Here is a 17,184-nt window from a genome sequence, read left to right on the forward strand (position 1 = left end):
ATTATTCTAATTTAAAAATATTAAGTCCTATTACAAAAATATTAAATAAGATGGCATATAATAAAACTCAAAGAGAAGTATTGAAAACACTCTGAAATTCGTTGTGAATTATTAGTTTCATCCTTCGAACCAGTGACAATCTTAAAACACTTATTTACTTGACTAAATAAACATAAATATACCTCCGATATTGTAACATGAGTGAGATACACCCCTAATTTCGGCTAAGTTTAGGGATATATTCAACACCTTTCTTGGCTTTTTATTAAGATGTCATGCTCTAACAAGAGTTTAACACCACTTGTTATGTCATGTGACAGATTGAGGGTGTATCTAAGTTTAATTAATTGAAAAGAACTATGTTTTTAAAGCTATCAATAGTTCAAAGGTGCTAATAATTTGCGTTTAGTTCAAAAGTGATTTTAATACTTTTATACCTTTTTCTGACTCACATATTACGAGAGCTTTAATGCACCGAGCTAACTAAGAAAAAAACAAAGGAAAAGGCTTGTGCAGAAGAGAGAATCATTAGGGACCAATGTCTTTTTCTTACAAGACAATGGTTACAACTTACAAGTTCATGTTTAATAATAATAATAATAAGGTAATAATAATAATAAATAATACAATAACTTTTTTGAAATCTATTCAACATTACCCCATGAATGTGAATATATTACTAATAATTGCATTCTGTATCTGTTTCCCACTTGCTCTCTTTAGTTGTTCAACTAATAAATGTCTCTTATATATTTGCCTGATCCCCTTTTGATTATTTAACATTATTAGACTTGGGGTTTCAAGATTTTTTATTTTGAAGCTCTCTGAAGAACCACATTTTCAACTTTCTTGATTATACAGTTTGGTTTCAGTATCTGTAAGTATGTTAAATTAGTATAAAGATTGTTTTTTGGGGCAAACAGTGTTAAAGATTGTTCTTTTCTTTGATTTGATAGAATGGATTGCTTCACTTCACTTTGATTTTTAGTTGTATGTGTGAAGAAAGTGTAAAGATTGTTCTTTTCTTTGATTTGAAAGAATGGGGTTCTTTTTTACTTCAATTAGTAATAAATGCTGCATTTTTTTTTATGGTTGTGTTTATCAAGATTGGTACTTTTTGCCCATTTGGGGTGGGACAGAAGCTGATAATTGCATTTCCCTGATAGATGTTTATTTCTTTTTACATGTATATGTGGTGAGAATGGTGTTTGGGGTGTTTTAGTTTTTGATTTTTTTCTTCTTCTTGCATTTTATCAGTTTATTATTCCAATGCTTTACTAAAAGTATTAGAATTTTGGTTTTTCTTGTAAGCTAAGTGGCCTAAGTTTCGAATGACCGTGGAATCTTAGCAGCTCGGTTGGTTGAGTAGCTGAACTTTCACTTTATTAGTGAGGGTTCAATTCCCCACCTTGTAATCCCCATCCCGTATCCCTGATGTAATTTTCTTTCAAGTTCTAAATGGCTTCCCTTTTACTTATAGCTGATGTCATAATTTTCTTATGTTTGTTGTATAGTTGAATTTCTGATTGTGTTCGTTCGACTTGTATTGTTGCTATATTATAGTGATGGGGATGTTAGGATTGCGAAGCGTATTATTTGCTGTTGTGGTTCACATTCTAGTAATATCAGCTGCTGCTGACATTAAGAATTTGAAGATATGGCCAATGCCATTATCGGTTAGCTATGGACATAGGAATCTTCAACTTAGTAATGAGTTTGTGCTCAAGACTGAAGGCAGCAAGTACCCTGATGCCTCTGGAATTCTCAAGGAAAGTTTTTCAAGGTTACTTGATGTCATAAAGGTAGCTCATGTCGTTGACGCCAACTTCTCATATGACGGTCCTTCTCCGGTGCTAAAGGGAATCCAAGTGATCGTCCTTTCTCCAAGCGATGAGGTATTGATCTCGTAGCGATTCGTTCTTTGCTTTGAGCTTGGTCATTTAATTTGTCGTTATTCGGTTGTTTAACTGGTAAATGGTTCTGCATCTGAATGAACTATAGCTTTGTCAAAGGAAAAAAGTAGTATTTGGAAGAGCTTTGTCACTCTGTCCATGATAGACAAGCTTCCAATCATGTTTTGTTCATTTCATTAGAGATCCTCAGTGCAAGATACTCCCTTTGTCACAATTTATATGTGGTTACCAAAAAAAAAAAACTACTCCATATAATATTTTGCATTCAAATGGTTTTAAATCAACCCGAACTCTTGAAAGTTGTGGGTCACATCCTTTATTCACTGGAGTGAACCACCAAAGTGTTCGGCAGATCACACGTTAGGACTTTGAATTCTAACCAATTATCAGTCAAATGATGTTTAAATATTTCAGGTGCTTTTATTATGTTCAATTTATGTTGGTAGATTTTTTTACTTGAATTCATTTTCTAAACCAACTGAAAAAAACCTTGTGCAATGCAGCTGCAGTACGGTGTTGATGAATCCTACAACTTAACCATACCAGAAAAAGGAAACCCAGCCTTTGCATATTTGACGGTAGGTGTTATCAGTTTTTTTTGTGTTGATAATATGGCGCATCTCTTTAAAAAAAATATATTTGTACAATCAAATGCATTTCCCTGTAACTTTTCTGCAGTATCATATACTCTACGATACATCTTAAAGTGATTTTCGCCAAAATCAGTAGGCTAAGTTACAGTTAATAATTCTTCTTTCATAGCTGAAACATTTTTAAAGGTGAACTTTGTTAGCTTAGTTATCTAGTACTTCAGTGCATCATAATGTCACGCATGCCGTTCCTCTACACTTTTTGTGGTTACTTATTGAATTAGAAACTCACTAACCAAACAAATTTCGGTTGGTATTTGGGGAATATACTCCCTTAGAGACATTCTTTTTTAAAAACAGGTGCACATGCTATCTGTCAGCTTGTGTCTGTGCTTATATGGTTGGACAGTGAGAGATTGTTTTACGCTTGTTCTCACTGTAGGATCTTATCTGATAGTCATGATTTGATGCAGGCAAAAACAGTTTATGGTGCTTTGCATGGTTTTCAGGTTTGATGCTTCCGCTTGAGCTAAAAAGCTGTCAGTACTTAGTCAAGTATATGTTTGCTTTGGTTAGATGCTTTAATGTTTGTTTTTGGCATCAAGACAGACATTTAGTCAAGCATGCCATTTTAACCTTACAACCAGATCAATTGAAGTTCATCAAGTTCCATGGACCATTGTTGATCGGCCAAGATTTTCTTATCGAGGGCTTTTAATTGGTGAGGAACTTTTCTAATAATTATAGGAGGGTTACATTTACTTATTTGATCTTGCTTTTCTAGTTTAACATAATGAATACTATCCAAGCAAGGAATTCAATGAAATAAGAAACCATGCCAGCAAGGTGTGTTTGTTTTCACTTGGAAACTCTCCTACATCTGAAAAATTCTCATTTGAATTCAGTGCTCAACTGCATTCTCCTAGATTTAGCTCTGTTAAGAGAGTGCAGTGTGAATGACCTTATCTTGTGCCTTTACCACATCATATTCTGTCAAGATCTCTTGCTAACTTAAAATACTGATATCCTTAATTGTCTAACAGACACTTCCCGTCACTATCTGCCGTTGCCTGTGATATTGAAGGTCATTGATTCGATGGCTTATGCAAAACTGGTATGGTAACTCTCTGGCTACTTCTTTTCTAGACCTCTTAATAATCTTTTACTTCATGTCTATCTAAATCTTCTTGTACAAAACATCTATGTTTTTATGTGGAGTTCTTTGCATCCTCGCCCTTGGAAACTTGGAAGCTGTGCAATATTGTTAGATCCCACGTATTAGGGACTTCTGGGGAGGGTAGGATGTAGCAGACCTTACCCCTACCTTTGTGAGGTAGAGATGTTGTTTTCGATAGACCCTCGGCTCAAAAGATATGTTTCCGAAGCAGAATTGCTAGAGTAATATGACAATAAAATAGAAAGATACAAAGCAAATGAGACAACAAGTAGTTATACACACCGAATAATAAGAGACTACATGCCTACTAAATATCACCCTACCTCTCTCGCACATAAAGTGTGACAGTTCAACTACTTGTTCAAGTTCTTATTGAATTAGCACATTGATGATGCCACTAGAAACTCTTCGATGCCTGTTGGCAGCCCTTCGTGGAATGAAATGCTTATATCTTACTTCTTTCTGATTATCAAGTCTCTGATCCTCACAATTTTCTCTATTCAGAATGTGCTTCACTGGCACATTGTAGATACACAATCATTCCCACTCGAGATACCTTCATTTCCGAAACTGTGGAATGGTGCTTACTCAAGTTCAGAGAGGTATACCGTAGCTGATGCTTCCGAGATTGTGAGGCAAGCTATTTCTTTCATGCTTTTTCTTTCTTCCTTCCTTGGCTTTTGATGTGCAAATGACGCTTTGCTGATCCATGTAAACATTTAAGAGTTGCAGATATGCAGGAAGGCGTGGAATCAATGTATTAGCTGAATTAGACGTTCCAGGACATGCTAAATCTTGGTATGGAATGGCATTCTATTTGGATATTAGTTATTGAATGAAATGTCAACGAGATTTTTTTTTCATTCCTATTTAACCAATAGACCCTGATGGTCCGACCCTTCCCTGGAACTTCATGCATAGCGGGAGCTTAGTGCACCGGGCTTCCCATTTAACCAATCTAACAAGTGTTCAATTTCAGGGGTATTGGTTATCCTTCTTTATGGCCGTCCAAAAACTGTCAAGAACCACTTGATGTGAGCAGTGATTTCACTTTCAAATTAATAGATGGGATTCTCTCAGGTAAAGCTCAGTTGCATGTCACTTTACGACCCTCGTGAGTCAAAATAATAATCCATTCATGGTTTGGAAACTTTTCTGTGTTTCAGATTTTAGCAAGATATTTAAGTACAAATTTGTTCATCTAGGAGGTGATGAAGTGGATACAAGTAAGTTTCCATGTTCAGACAACTGTACTGACTATCATTTTTGTTTGAAGAAATATTATCCTGATGTATGATTTTTGTGTGAACATAAAAGCATGCTGTTGCATTTGATAGTGAAAGTGTGAAGGATGTTGATCTATTTTGGAGCTCAATTGATTCTGTTAGAACACAAATTATCTTTGTTTGTGAATTTTCAAAAACGTGTAGCGTAGAAAAAATATTATCGTACCCTCCCAAGTATTTTGTTGACTAATATACTCTGCCAGGCTCCAAAGCATTTCTCTGCTCAGCACTCCGAATTCAGCTTATTTATTCATAGGTGTTGCTTATATGCGCGAGCTTATTGAAGGTGGTCTTCTACAATGTAGATTATTAACATGACAGAGAATGTAGCAATGATCGACCAACGACCACATAACTTTAAATCCTTTAGTGCAAAAATTTACCATGTCCTTGAGCTTTTAATTCTGAAAGGATAGTAGTGAGGAAATCGAATCTTAATAGTTCAAATTCGGTAGTTGCATGAATTTGACGTGTGAAATGCATAAGAAATTATTACAAAAGGTATCTATCTACTAAAGTAATAATACATCTTCATGTGCCTTTGGCAATATACTAGACACATATATTTTTGTATTGGGCATTGACTTTAGTTTCAATCTATCTTACACGGGTATTGATATTTTCTGCTTGTACTGTTTCTGACTTTAACTTTCAGCAACTTAAAGGTAATGTTTACTGAAACGTGCAATTATTTGTTTCCTGCAGGTTGCTGGACGTTAACTCCTCGTATAAGCAAGTGGTAAAAATTTTGCCCTTTGAAGCTGAGATTTTAGTTTACTTTCCTTTTGCGCTTCGCCGGTTCACCCATCTCTTAAGTATATATTTTTAAATCATTCTTCATCACTTCTATGATTTAAATTTCTTCAATGCTTTTGCTAATGAACTTTGCATTCCACTTGGATAACGTAGAATTCTCTTCTCTCAAGTCTCAATATCCCTTTGACAAGTTCGTCTGACCATCAAAATAATAAACATGTTCTATTTGACAGGTTGAAGCAACACCGGTTGAATGGAACCAGTGCTTATGAGTACTTTGTCTTGCGAGCACAGAAGATAGCTTTATCCCATGGATACGAAATTATCAACTGGTAAGAAGGACTTTCATTATGAGATTTCTAACAGTAACTGGTTTTTAACTTATCATATTCAAATTTGCAGGGAAGAGACATTCAATAATTTTGGAAATAAGTTGAGCCCAAAAACAATAGTACACAACTGGTACGTCCTCTTGTCGTGTGGTATAAGCTGGAAGGTCCATATTAGTTCATATATCTGTTGTCTTTTTTCATTTCCTTTATTCTTATCCATGACGAATATGAAGACTAACCCAGGATTAGGGTAGCAGGTAGCAGTTTGTTGTCTTGATATCCGTCCATACTAGTAGTTGTAGTATTGCTCTTGTAGTTTCTTGTCCTTCATTTTCTATTACTATCTATTGTTTCTTATACTTCGATTATCATATTATTTTTGTTGTAGTTACGGTTCTGTTTCTATCTGCTATTTCTTCTACTTCTGTTACTTTTTTTTTTTTGGGACTTCTTTGGACTATTTGTCGTTGAGCTGAGGGTCTTTTGGAAAAAACCTCTCTACCTTTGAGGTAGGGGTAAGGTCAGCGTACGCTCTACCCTCCCTGGACCCCACTTTGTGTGACTACATTGGGTATGTCTAGTTTTGTGAAATTCATGATAACATACCCAGTGTAATCCCACAAGTGGGGTTTGGGATACAAAAAGTGAGCAATAAGGCGTTACACAGTCGGTTGCAAAACTTTTCCTAAAACCAGTTGATGGACTAACCTTGTGCTTGTATTATATATGGCAGGCTCGGGGGCGGTGTTGCTCAGCAAGTAACTGCAGCTGGATTGCGGTGCATTGTTAGCAACCAGGACAAGTGGTATTTGGACCATATTGATACCACATGGCAGGATTTCTATTCAAATGAGCCACTAACTAATATTACAAAGCCTGAACAACAACGGCTGGTTATCGGGGGTGAAATTTGTATGTGGGGTGAGCATATTGATGGATCAAACATTGAAACAACCATATGGCCTCGTGCAGCAGCAGCTGCAGGTAGTTTTTTCACTCTCTTACTGAATCTGTCTTCCTGAAATCTAGCTCCAGTTTGCCATAGATTTTGAAATTGAAACTTGAAAATTTGAGTTTTTGTCAAGTTGTGTTTGGACATGCATTTTACTTGATTTTTTTTTTGAAGTTTTGTGAGTGGAAGTGAAATTTTTCCCAAAAACTGGTCTAGAACTTGAAATTTGATCAAATTTCATGTTCGAACAGATATTTAAAGATAAATTTTCAAAAAATCTATGGCCAAATGTTTGCCTAGATTCTGCCTTTTCATTTTTGTATCTTTTAGTTGTTTCACATAGTACTTGTCTTTGATATGAAATGATCCCACATACAAGGTGTATACAAAAGGTTGAGAATGTGAATTAGATTAGAAGTACCAACCTCAACGATGAACGTCCAATCATCTATATACTTATTTGAATCTCGTTGGTGCTCCAAAATATTTACAATAACATCAGAAGTTCCTTTGTTCTGACCCGAAGCATTTTTTATCTTTTGAACGCCCTTGGATTTTTTTCTTTCTTTCCATATGGTCCACATAAGAGTCGGAGGAGTCACTTATTTGTTTTCAGTCCTTTCCTCCTAATGTGATAAATCATTCATGGCCACATATGAAACACTGGCATAGCAAAGCTAGATATGTGGGAAGTAGAAGTCAATTTTTTCTAGCATGTCGTGTGAAGGATTCATAACTCGTCAAATATTTGTTGGAAATGATAGCATGGATGGGAAATGGTGAAGACATCATAGTTTCATGTAAACTATCTAATCATTGTCTATTACTAGCTTTATACCTTCTTAGAGGGCACACAATATCCTAACTTACTGGCAGATGCAAAAACTAGGTGATTTCTTTCCATTTGTCCCTAGCTTTGGTGGACAAAATTATTCTGTACTTGTGCTGGAGGGAGGAGGCACAAGCTTGGTTCGAGACAACACGGTTGTCAAAAAAAAGAAAGATATACTTAGTTCTTACTAGCTTTGACATAATATAGCTTGCATGCCACATACGCCCACGCCCGATTCTTTCATGTACACTAGGAGTTATGACATGTTGCCATATATAATTCCGGAAGAGGACATATAGCCTCCCAACGACAAGTTAAATACAATTGTCTTTCTCATTATAACATTTCTTCTTTGTCATTGCTGGTTAACTCACAAAAGAGAGGCTGTGGACCGCTTATGACAACATTGCCAAGAATCCAGAACAAGCTGCTCGCAGGTTGGCGTATTTCAGATGCCTATTGAATCAAAGAGGAGTGGCTTCTGGTCCATTAACCGGAGGCGGGCGAGCTGCCCCAGATGAACCAGGTTCTTGCTATGAGCAATAGTTACCTCAAGTGTTCTATTTGCTCTCATTCTTTCATCAATCCTTCTAAGAATAAATTTAAATGATATATATAAATGCATTAGAAGTTGTCGATATCCATTGTAAGGCAACACTCTCTGTTGTAATTCTTTCGAAGGAATATGGAAGTTATATCAGCCTTATTTATAAGTTCACTGGCAGTCAATTATTGTCTCACAAGAAACCTTATTATATGTTCTCTTCTTCAAGGAAAAACTCTTGAAGTTTTATGAAACTGTACATTTCAGTTTGGAAGAAATATACTAAAAGTAAACTCAGTGTCAATCAGATTTCAAGTTACAAGATTAGTTTTCGAAATGCCAGAATCATGAACACTTCAACAAAAGCCTTGTCTATCTTGTCGTTGATAAGTTCTATCATAAGGTTCTGCGTTTCATTGTGAAACGCCACTGATCAACCACTAACATCTAGTTACTGAACAGATCTCGAAAGAGAGGTCTTTCTTTATGGTAATGGCAGTGTATGATACGAAGTACAAAATACCGTCTAAATTCATCCTATTTGGGAACATCGATAAATGCAAGAATTTTATTATGCCAATATGTCACAAGATATAAATAGAGTTAAAACAACTCTGTTATCTCGAAATTTTGTACATGGATAGCCATTTCAACAGGCAAAATTTAAGCTGAAGTTTTCAAGAATTTCTGCACATTATGGTTTCCATGGCGGAGGTGGGGGTGGACTCATTGGATATAAAGGTGGAACAGCTGAGAACATTGTATTTTTATCAATACCATAGCCACCAGTACCAGTTAAAGAAACCAGTGCAGCAACAAGTCCTGCATTTCCTGCTAGTGTTGGTTCTGTATAGCTGAAATTCGCGCGTACATCTTTGAACTTATCAAATTTATCAGGTCCTCCTACCATGGCTCCTGTTATGTTATGAACATTGGGATTTTTTGTGTCTCTCCATCTCCATCCTCCAGTGCATGAGTACTTTGTTTTACCAGTAGGTATTGATGCACCTCTATGATGAACATGGTTTGGGAATTTGTCTCCATATCCCACTATGTAGCTCATCTTCAAGGGATTTTCACCTAATATATAGTTCATCTGTTTTTCAATGACAAAATGTTAGGACATAAATATTACTCCCTCCGTTTCAATTTGTTTGCCTGGTATCGACTTGACACGGAGTTTTAAGTAAAAATAGACTTTTGAATCTTGTGATCTTACATTAAAGATAGGTAGAATGTACGAAAATGTCATTTAATCTTGTGGTTGTAGAACATAGAAAATGTTTAATTTTTGGAAAATGACTTTTGTCGTATCAAACACACAAAAGGGATTGATGTGCAGACCTGGAAAGTGGCAAAACTGCGAAGTTTTTCCAAGGTGATAAAGAAAGGGCCACAGTACCATCCAGGAACACCAGTGGCATTCAAGTAGTCAACAAATAGTGATGCCAAAAAGGCAGCATTTGCTACATACTGCAATGGCTGACCATGCCCATGATTCAACTGGATAAGTCCACCTAAATATGTGAAAACAGAGGCGAATTTAAAATTTGAAATTTATTGGTTCGGAAACCACCACTACTTTTTTTAATGGGTTCTACCAAGAAAGTGTCTTGGTAGGCGCTACGAATTCAGTGGCAATAACTAGAATTTTCACTGAAGTAAACATGCATAGAAGCCAGGGGGCTCAATATCTATCATATATAGGTTTTAAAAAAAATAATATTGACCCTGTATATATAATGTAATTTTCGACAAAAGGGGTTTGTATGAACCCCTTTCGATACCCTAGCTCTGTCCCGGTTAAGATCCTAGCTAACCAATTACAGTGTGTTGAACTTCCACCTAATCTAGCAAATAATCCTAATCTAGGACTATATATAACACCTCAACAACTGAGACCCCTAACCTTTTCAATCTATCTTTAGAAGTAGGGTGAGTGAGTCAGTTCTTTTTCCCGTGAAGGTTTTGGGGTATAGAAGATTCCACCAGACCTAACGTCTCTATCAACTATTTTCTCTTTGTTGGTGCACGAGGAGGTCTCAAGTTCGAAACTCCTTGCCAATGAAAGCAAGGGGTTTGCCTTCTGGGTTCGTCGCACCGGACTTGCCTAGCGGACTAGCGGCTGTGGATTTCCCTTATCATAAAAAATAAAAAAATAAAAAACTATTTTTCCAACCGGTGAACTAAAACATGTTTAATCAAAAGCAAGTTCTTGCAAGAGGACAAGACATACCTTTAGTGAAGTTGAAGACCTGGAACCTCTGTAGATAGGAACACATGGTAAGGCCAGTGATATTGTGATAGCTACTCAACATTTCCTCATAAGGGTAACCTGGATTCAAGAATATCCTCATCCTAGTTAACAGCAACATAGCTGCAGGCACCTTGTTATCCCAACTCAACACACTCAAATCCGGGGTCATGAAGCGGGCATTGGTATTCTTAGACAATACAGGATTAGTAGCCAACGATATATATGTTTTATTACCAGTAGCATAGTATAGCCAAGCTGATCCCCACATATGCTCGTCGAAGTAGTTGGTGGAGTTGTAGAAAGGTTCAATGTATGGATTTCCACGACAATATGAAGTCCGTTTGCCTAAGTCCCGGGCAAAGTCAAAGAGAGTCTCTGCTCCTTTAACTAGCTTTCTTGAATATTGTTTGTTATCCCGGAATACTATGGAAGCAGCAGCCAATGCTGCTGCCATTTCAGCGGCGAGATCAGGTGCTGAAGTAGCTGTTTGAACAGGGCGTTCATAGTTCATGTCTTCTGGCCTTTGCCAGCAGTAGTGATCATCTGGTTTTCTTGAATTATTCAAAGCCCCACCAACCTGAGATCAATGAAAATTGGAACCATATATAATTTAGTATGAACAGTCTAACATTAGGCTTAAAGCTTCACTTCAGTTGAGTTCAAACGCGGATCTAGGATTTGAACTCTATGATTACACTTTATTGGTTCTTAGCATTCAACTTACTGTAGTCTTAAAGGTTCAAACTTACTATTCGTTGCAATTTATGTGGATTTTTTATACTTAAATTTTATAATTCACATCAAAGTACTGAGTTCAGATGAATCAAATGGCACAATGTTGCATACACCTCCGCATTTGAGAATCCTACTGTTGTTCCACTGAATATAACGTGATCTTTTTTACTTTATGAATACATCAACTAAATATTAAAGTCAAGACACCATTTTTGGTATGTGGTAGTAAGAACATACCTCCATCCACTAATTAACAATCTTTAATTAAAAAACAAGAAATTTTTTTGCAACATTTCAACCAGACATTTGATAACAGTTTAGACTTTTTTTCGACAATTTTTTGGAAATGACTTCCGTCGTATCAAGACAGGGGTGGATGTAGAGTTTATGACACAAATTCAACAAATTAAAACCCTATATTTGTCTTAAATTTCTTTTAATATGTATGCATTATAAATTTAGAACCTAATAACTCAAAGGGTTATAATACAACAACAACACACCAATGTAATCCCAAAGTGGGGTTTAGAGCGGATCAAATGTACACAGACCTTATCACTACTTACAAGTACATCATTTCAATAGACCCTCGTCTTAAATGAAAAGTATCTGACCCACCCGACTAAACATACCAATAATCACCAGATTCATATGAGCTACTGAGTAAACAATGATCTTCTTAAGATCGATCTTAAAAACTCATAGCAATTTTAAAGAAATTCCTGCCAAGATGATGGACCCTGCCGTAGGCTGGGCGGAGTACGTAGTTGTCGGAGTGTCCAATTGAACACCTTTTGTTGAAAATATATATATTATATATATACAAGTAAAATGATACACAAAGTGATTAAATAACATATTTCGGACACACAATAAGTTGTTGTAGCCCAGTGATCTCAAGCACTTGGAATGAGCTAGTGCTTGCGTGTTCGAATCTCATTAATTAGCAGAACTTGATGTTTAAAGACAAGAATATTACCTGGGAGTAAACTTTGTCAATTTTAGTTGCAGATGAGTTGAAAGTACGAAGCAAGTAATCAGTGCCCCATTTGATAATGTCTGTGATGTGTTCATATTCACCAAGGGCTCTGTACTTGTGTTCATATTCAATCACACTCCAACTCAACATGGTCATTGCAAATGACATTGGATAATGGAATTTTATGTTGTCTCCAGCATCATAGTATCCTCCAACCAATCCCCCTTTAACATCTGCAAGTTTTGATCCATCTTGTAAACCTGAGTCTCCTCTCCATGGTATTCCATTGCTCTTTGGCAATTTCCCAGCTGCATATATACATATGCAAAGAAAAACAAACTCATCATACTAATGCCAAATTAGCTGAGTCACGAAAGGGTAGAGTGTACACAGACTTTACCCCTCACACGTAGAAATGTCTATTTTCAATAGATTCTCGGTTATGTTAAAACATGCATTGATGGTCTAATATTCAGAAACCAATATATCCAATAACAATAGTTACTGAGTTCACATAAACTCGTAACTATTTAAGACAGTGTTACAACTTCTAAAGACATGTGAGCCAACTTTGACAAATTATTTTTTTCCCAAGCAGAAAACTGAATTCCTAAAAGACCCCTCTTTCTGTTATCTAATTACGTATAATGTATATATAGGAAAATGGAATCATCTCCAATCAATATTATTGCAAAATATTGAGATTTTTTAAATACTTTTGGCTATTTCGTTCTTTATATGTTTTTACTCGAAAATAATGACTTGGCATTCGTAGTAGTTAAGACGATTATAATTTTAATCGTTTAAACATATCTATCCAAACATATATTGTTCACTTATAAAAAATAGTTTTAGCAATTGAAAATACTTTTAAACATTTAAAATCGAACAACTACTTGTCATCAGCTAATCCAAACAGGCTCTAAATCTTAAAAGTCAAAACATAAATATTCTAGATTTTAACCTATGCAAAATAAAGTTATCATTGACAAAATCAAAGAATCAAAGTGAGGCTCCCCACGAACTCATAATTAAAATAATGTTCCCTAAATCAGTTAGATCTTTTTTTTTCTTTTCATTTTTTTTAAAAAAAAATTGGGTAGGCAAATGGAAAATAAGGAAGAAATTACGAGGTGAGAATCGGATAAAATTTAGATAACTAACCAACTAAACTACTAAATTCCTCTGGAATTTTTCCCTTCACTAGACCGAGAAAAAACTATTGAAGAATGTCATAAAGTATTAGGTATGAGATCAAAATGTTAGTATAATAATTTATAGAATTGATTTAATTTATCTTAAGTTGTTAATTTTAAAAGGAAAATGTGACATTTATAATTGGACTTAAAGGATCATCAGTGACGACATATTAATAAGGCCAAGTCATACAATACAAGGGAAAGAAGACTTTGGTTTATTAATTAAATTATTATTATCAATTAAATTACAATTTTATTTTTTATTTTTGCTAGAGAAGGAATAAAAATGTCCCTACCAAACTAGGAGTAAGATTTTTCTGGACCCATTTTATTAGTTTCTTGGTCAAATGCTAAGGATGTTCTAACTTCCAATTCAATGTCTACTTTCTCCTGTTCATATGTTCTAAATTCCTTCTTAGAAATTTCTCTACATTGGAAGGAGGAATTTTGACCCTATATATATAAAACTTTTAAAATTTTGAACATATAATTTCAAAATTATGACGAGATCATTACTAAAAACTCTAATGTGTAAATTTAAATCGTAAATTCACCTTTTCAAGTTTACAATTTTTTCTTAACGTTCGATTCTGTCATTTTTGCTTCACTTTAGGTATTTTTACTTAAACTTTATTCATAAGTATATACTTAACTAAAGTTCAGTCATTTTTGTCCACACTTAACGAAAAGGACTAAGCTTCATATATTGATTTTGTCAAGCTTAATTTTAGACGTGACATATTTAAAATGATATATGTGAAAAAAAACAATTAAAATGATGATACAAATTAAATGTCGTGTCAAAACGGACTGCCTCAAGAATTTTTTACTACTTAGGTTGTAGCACTAGCAATTCCATCTTGATTTTTTTTACTAATTTATAATCCCTCATGATTGATGCTTTATTAACAATTTAGATCAATCACCAAAAAGACGTGGCACATTAGAGAACGGATATTTTTTTTCTTAATTAAATGTTTCAAGTTTGAATTTAGGTATGATATTTTCTAATAAGGAGTATTTTCCTTCAAATGAAGCTTTATACGGAGTACGTCTCTAAATTAATTATATATCAATGTAGATATCAAACATCGATAAACTCCAAAAAAACCAACCAACTTTAGACCAACACTACTTCATTCAACATAATGTTTTGATACTTCTTAACAAGAGCATGTCACAAAGAACAAATAATAATAATAATAATAATATTGGCACGTAGTATAATTAGAAAACTAGTAACGTGTCTATATCACCTATGACTAATCACGTTAACAAGCATCATAAAGTAATTTATGAATATGTGAAAATAGAAAAACATGTTACTTTTTAGTATATGTTTTACCAAGTCTATGTCCATACGTGTACCAAAAGTCATGAACGTTACTATAATTCTGTGGAATTTCAAATAACAAACACCATGTTTTATAAGGAGCAATTCTAGCCTATTATAATTATTATTATTATTACTTTCCTAATCAAATAACTTTATTTCTTTCCCTTTTTTAGCTACTCTTTAACATATCTATATACCTTTTACACATCATCAAAGGAAAATGACAAAGTAGAATAATAAAAATCCGTTCTTTTCACTTTTTTTTATTGTCATATTTTTCAAGTTAGTTTGTTCATCACGATTAATTCTTGTTATTACAAGTATATTACATCATTTTATTCATTAAAATATGGATAAATGAAACACATAATTCTTCTCCTACCTTATTATTCACTTTGATTTATATTACACATTAAAATACATAGTGATGCATATTCATTTCATGTTCGCTCTTAATTTTAATGGAGTTCCAATATGAATTTTGTGGATTTTACGTATTAAAATACTTAGAATATAAATATTCGAAATTTACATATTTTACTTTTTAATTATAGTTTAAAATTACCCTTACTTATACTTCTTCACTACAATCAGGACAAATACAAAAATGATTTTATCATCTTCTCAAACTAAGGGTTTTTCTTGTCTTTTATATCACGATCTAGTAATTTGATACTCAAATATGGTACCAAAGACAATGAAACAAAGCTAAAATTTGAAGTTTATGAATTTAAAATTCTAATTTTTTTAAATTTCTAAATTCTATAATTTCTACATAATTAATGAATTTCTTACTGCAAGTTCAGAATTCAAACCAATATTCAGCTGAACAGATTACCAACATATTAGTTCCGACCTTGAGAGTCGGACTTATCTCAATTCATAAAAAAAAACACAATTGTCATCTTGAGAGTCAGACTCATCTCAATTCATTATTTATTTGTCCGGTTCGAGCCTTGTCGAGGGGTTTTGAGTCTCACATGTTCATTTACAAATGAGATTGTCTTCCTATATGAATTTGAGTAATTTTGTTATCGGCGAGCTAGATTTTGAGGTTGAGTTAAACTCGGGCTCGATCTTTTCTAAACCAAATTTTGATCATTTTTGTCCATGAAATTATTCTCATTCGGCCAAAAAAGTTAAAATTGGAAGACTGAAGAGAAAGGAGAAAAACGTACATTTCTGGGCGTCGAAGAACATGAGAGCCTTACGAAGGGCAAAAGTGTAATTATCAGGCAGCGAAGGTTGAGATTTATGCTTCGGCCAAACTTTCACGACGATCGTCGGAAGTGCAATCACGGCAAACGCAACGATAATTCCGATGAACGTATACTTCAACGCTTTTCTGCTACAAATTATACATCCTAAATCGACGTATTTCTTCTTCTTCTTCTCCGGCGGACCTAACAACCAACTCTGTTGCGTTTCATCCAAATTCCGACTACTCTGAGTACTCCGATCGTAATTATCGTACCGTTGCAGCTGATTCACCGATGCTCTATCCAAATCAAAATTCCGGCTCCGATTATCGTCGTCCGTCGTCGATTCGCCGCCGGTCGTCGTCGCGATTTCTAACGCACCTCCCCAGTGATTCGAGTACATTGTTCCTAAAAACGGAGATTAATGAAAAATTTAGATTTAATTGAGTATAAATGGAAAAAATTGACAGCTAAACTGAAAATTGTACCTGTACTTAATTTGTGGTTAATGACAAAAATGGATGATAGAGTTCCTTCACATGGTTCAGACTCAACGGAATCGACGAAACAGTTTTTTCTTACTATGAATATATATATATATATATATAAGCTTGTTCAAAATATTATATATATAGAGGGACAAAAACGAATAAAGTATTGATTTTTTTTTATTTTTTGTTAAAAAGAAAAGAGAAAGTTGACTACCATATTAAAATAAAGAGAGGAAAGAGTCCTTAGAGTGATATGTCTAAACGGAATTGGAATAACTCAGTTGATTGTTTACGTGAATTGTTATCTTATTGATAAAGATTTGACTCTCTTTTTTTTTTTAACTGGTGTAGTATCATATGTAAGGTTTGTATAAGATGAAATGTACGCATATCTCATCTTTACCTTCTCATGATATATATATATTCTTATATTTTTGTAATACTAGTATGTATACACAACTATTTTAGAAGGAAAAAAAGGATTTCATATTGAATTTGATTAAGAAATGTATGATATTGACTTTGTTGTATATTACTATAGAAAAATAGAGTTGTGGTAGTTTTAAGAAATGGAGTTTGAAAGCTGGAAATGATAGTGAAACCAAG

General features: G+C 34.4%; 2 protein-coding genes across 2 annotated transcripts; one reads left to right on the forward strand and one right to left on the reverse strand.

Annotated features, from left to right (window-relative positions):
• Positions 1–1,536: 1,536 nt before the first annotated feature.
• On the forward strand, positions 1,537–8,546 carry LOC125837234 (beta-hexosaminidase 3). Its single transcript, XM_049516389.1, has 14 exons — positions 1,537–1,895; positions 2,417–2,491; positions 2,977–3,012; positions 3,113–3,224; positions 3,547–3,617; positions 4,185–4,315; positions 4,407–4,478; positions 4,660–4,760; positions 4,847–4,906; positions 5,672–5,705; positions 5,956–6,054; positions 6,125–6,184; positions 6,788–7,038; positions 8,218–8,546. The coding sequence occupies exons 1-14, from the start codon at positions 1,566–1,568 to the stop codon at positions 8,382–8,384; spliced, it is 1,599 nt and encodes a 532-aa protein (XP_049372346.1). The 5' UTR covers positions 1,537–1,565; the 3' UTR covers positions 8,385–8,546.
• A 394-nt stretch (positions 8,547–8,940) lies between these two features.
• LOC125837264 (endoglucanase 12) lies at positions 8,941–16,519 on the reverse strand. Its single transcript, XM_049516430.1, has 5 exons — positions 16,067–16,519; positions 12,354–12,661; positions 10,619–11,216; positions 9,727–9,899; positions 8,941–9,478 (listed from the first exon to the last, which is right to left on the reverse strand). The coding sequence occupies exons 1-5, from the start codon at positions 16,488–16,490 to the stop codon at positions 9,077–9,079; spliced, it is 1,905 nt and encodes a 634-aa protein (XP_049372387.1). The 5' UTR covers positions 16,491–16,519; the 3' UTR covers positions 8,941–9,076.
• Between the last annotated feature and the right edge of the window lie 665 nt (positions 16,520–17,184).

This window comes from Solanum verrucosum, unplaced genomic scaffold, assembly GCF_900185275.1.
Source record: "Solanum verrucosum unplaced genomic scaffold, falcon-dt-bn FXZP01000165.1, whole genome shotgun sequence".
NCBI lineage: Eukaryota > Viridiplantae > Streptophyta > Magnoliopsida > Solanales > Solanaceae > Solanum > Solanum verrucosum.

What these genes read in the sequence shown, in the direction of transcription:
- LOC125837234 (XM_049516389.1), top strand. Translation starts at nt 1,566, where the DNA reads ATGGGGATGTTAGGATTGCGAAGCGTATTATTTGCTGTTGTGGTTCAC. An exon ending in GGATACGAAATTATCAACTG is followed by an intron (nt 6,055 to 6,124) that starts GTAAGAAGGACT and finishes TCAAATTTGCAG; the next exon opens with GGAAGAGACATTCAATAATT. An exon ending in AAAACAATAGTACACAACTG is followed by an intron (nt 6,185 to 6,787) that starts GTACGTCCTCTT and finishes TATATATGGCAG; the next exon opens with GCTCGGGGGCGGTGTTGCTC.
- LOC125837264 (XM_049516430.1), bottom strand. Translation starts at nt 16,490, where the DNA reads ATGTACTCGAATCACTGGGGAGGTGCGTTAGAAATCGCGACGACGACC. An exon ending in GTTCTTCGACGCCCAGAAAT is followed by an intron (nt 12,662 to 16,066) that starts GTACGTTTTTCT and finishes GTATATATGCAG; the next exon opens with CTGGGAAATTGCCAAAGAGC. An exon ending in GCAGTTTTGCCACTTTCCAG is followed by an intron (nt 9,479 to 9,726) that starts GTCTGCACATCA and finishes ATTGAAAAACAG; the next exon opens with ATGAACTATATATTAGGTGA.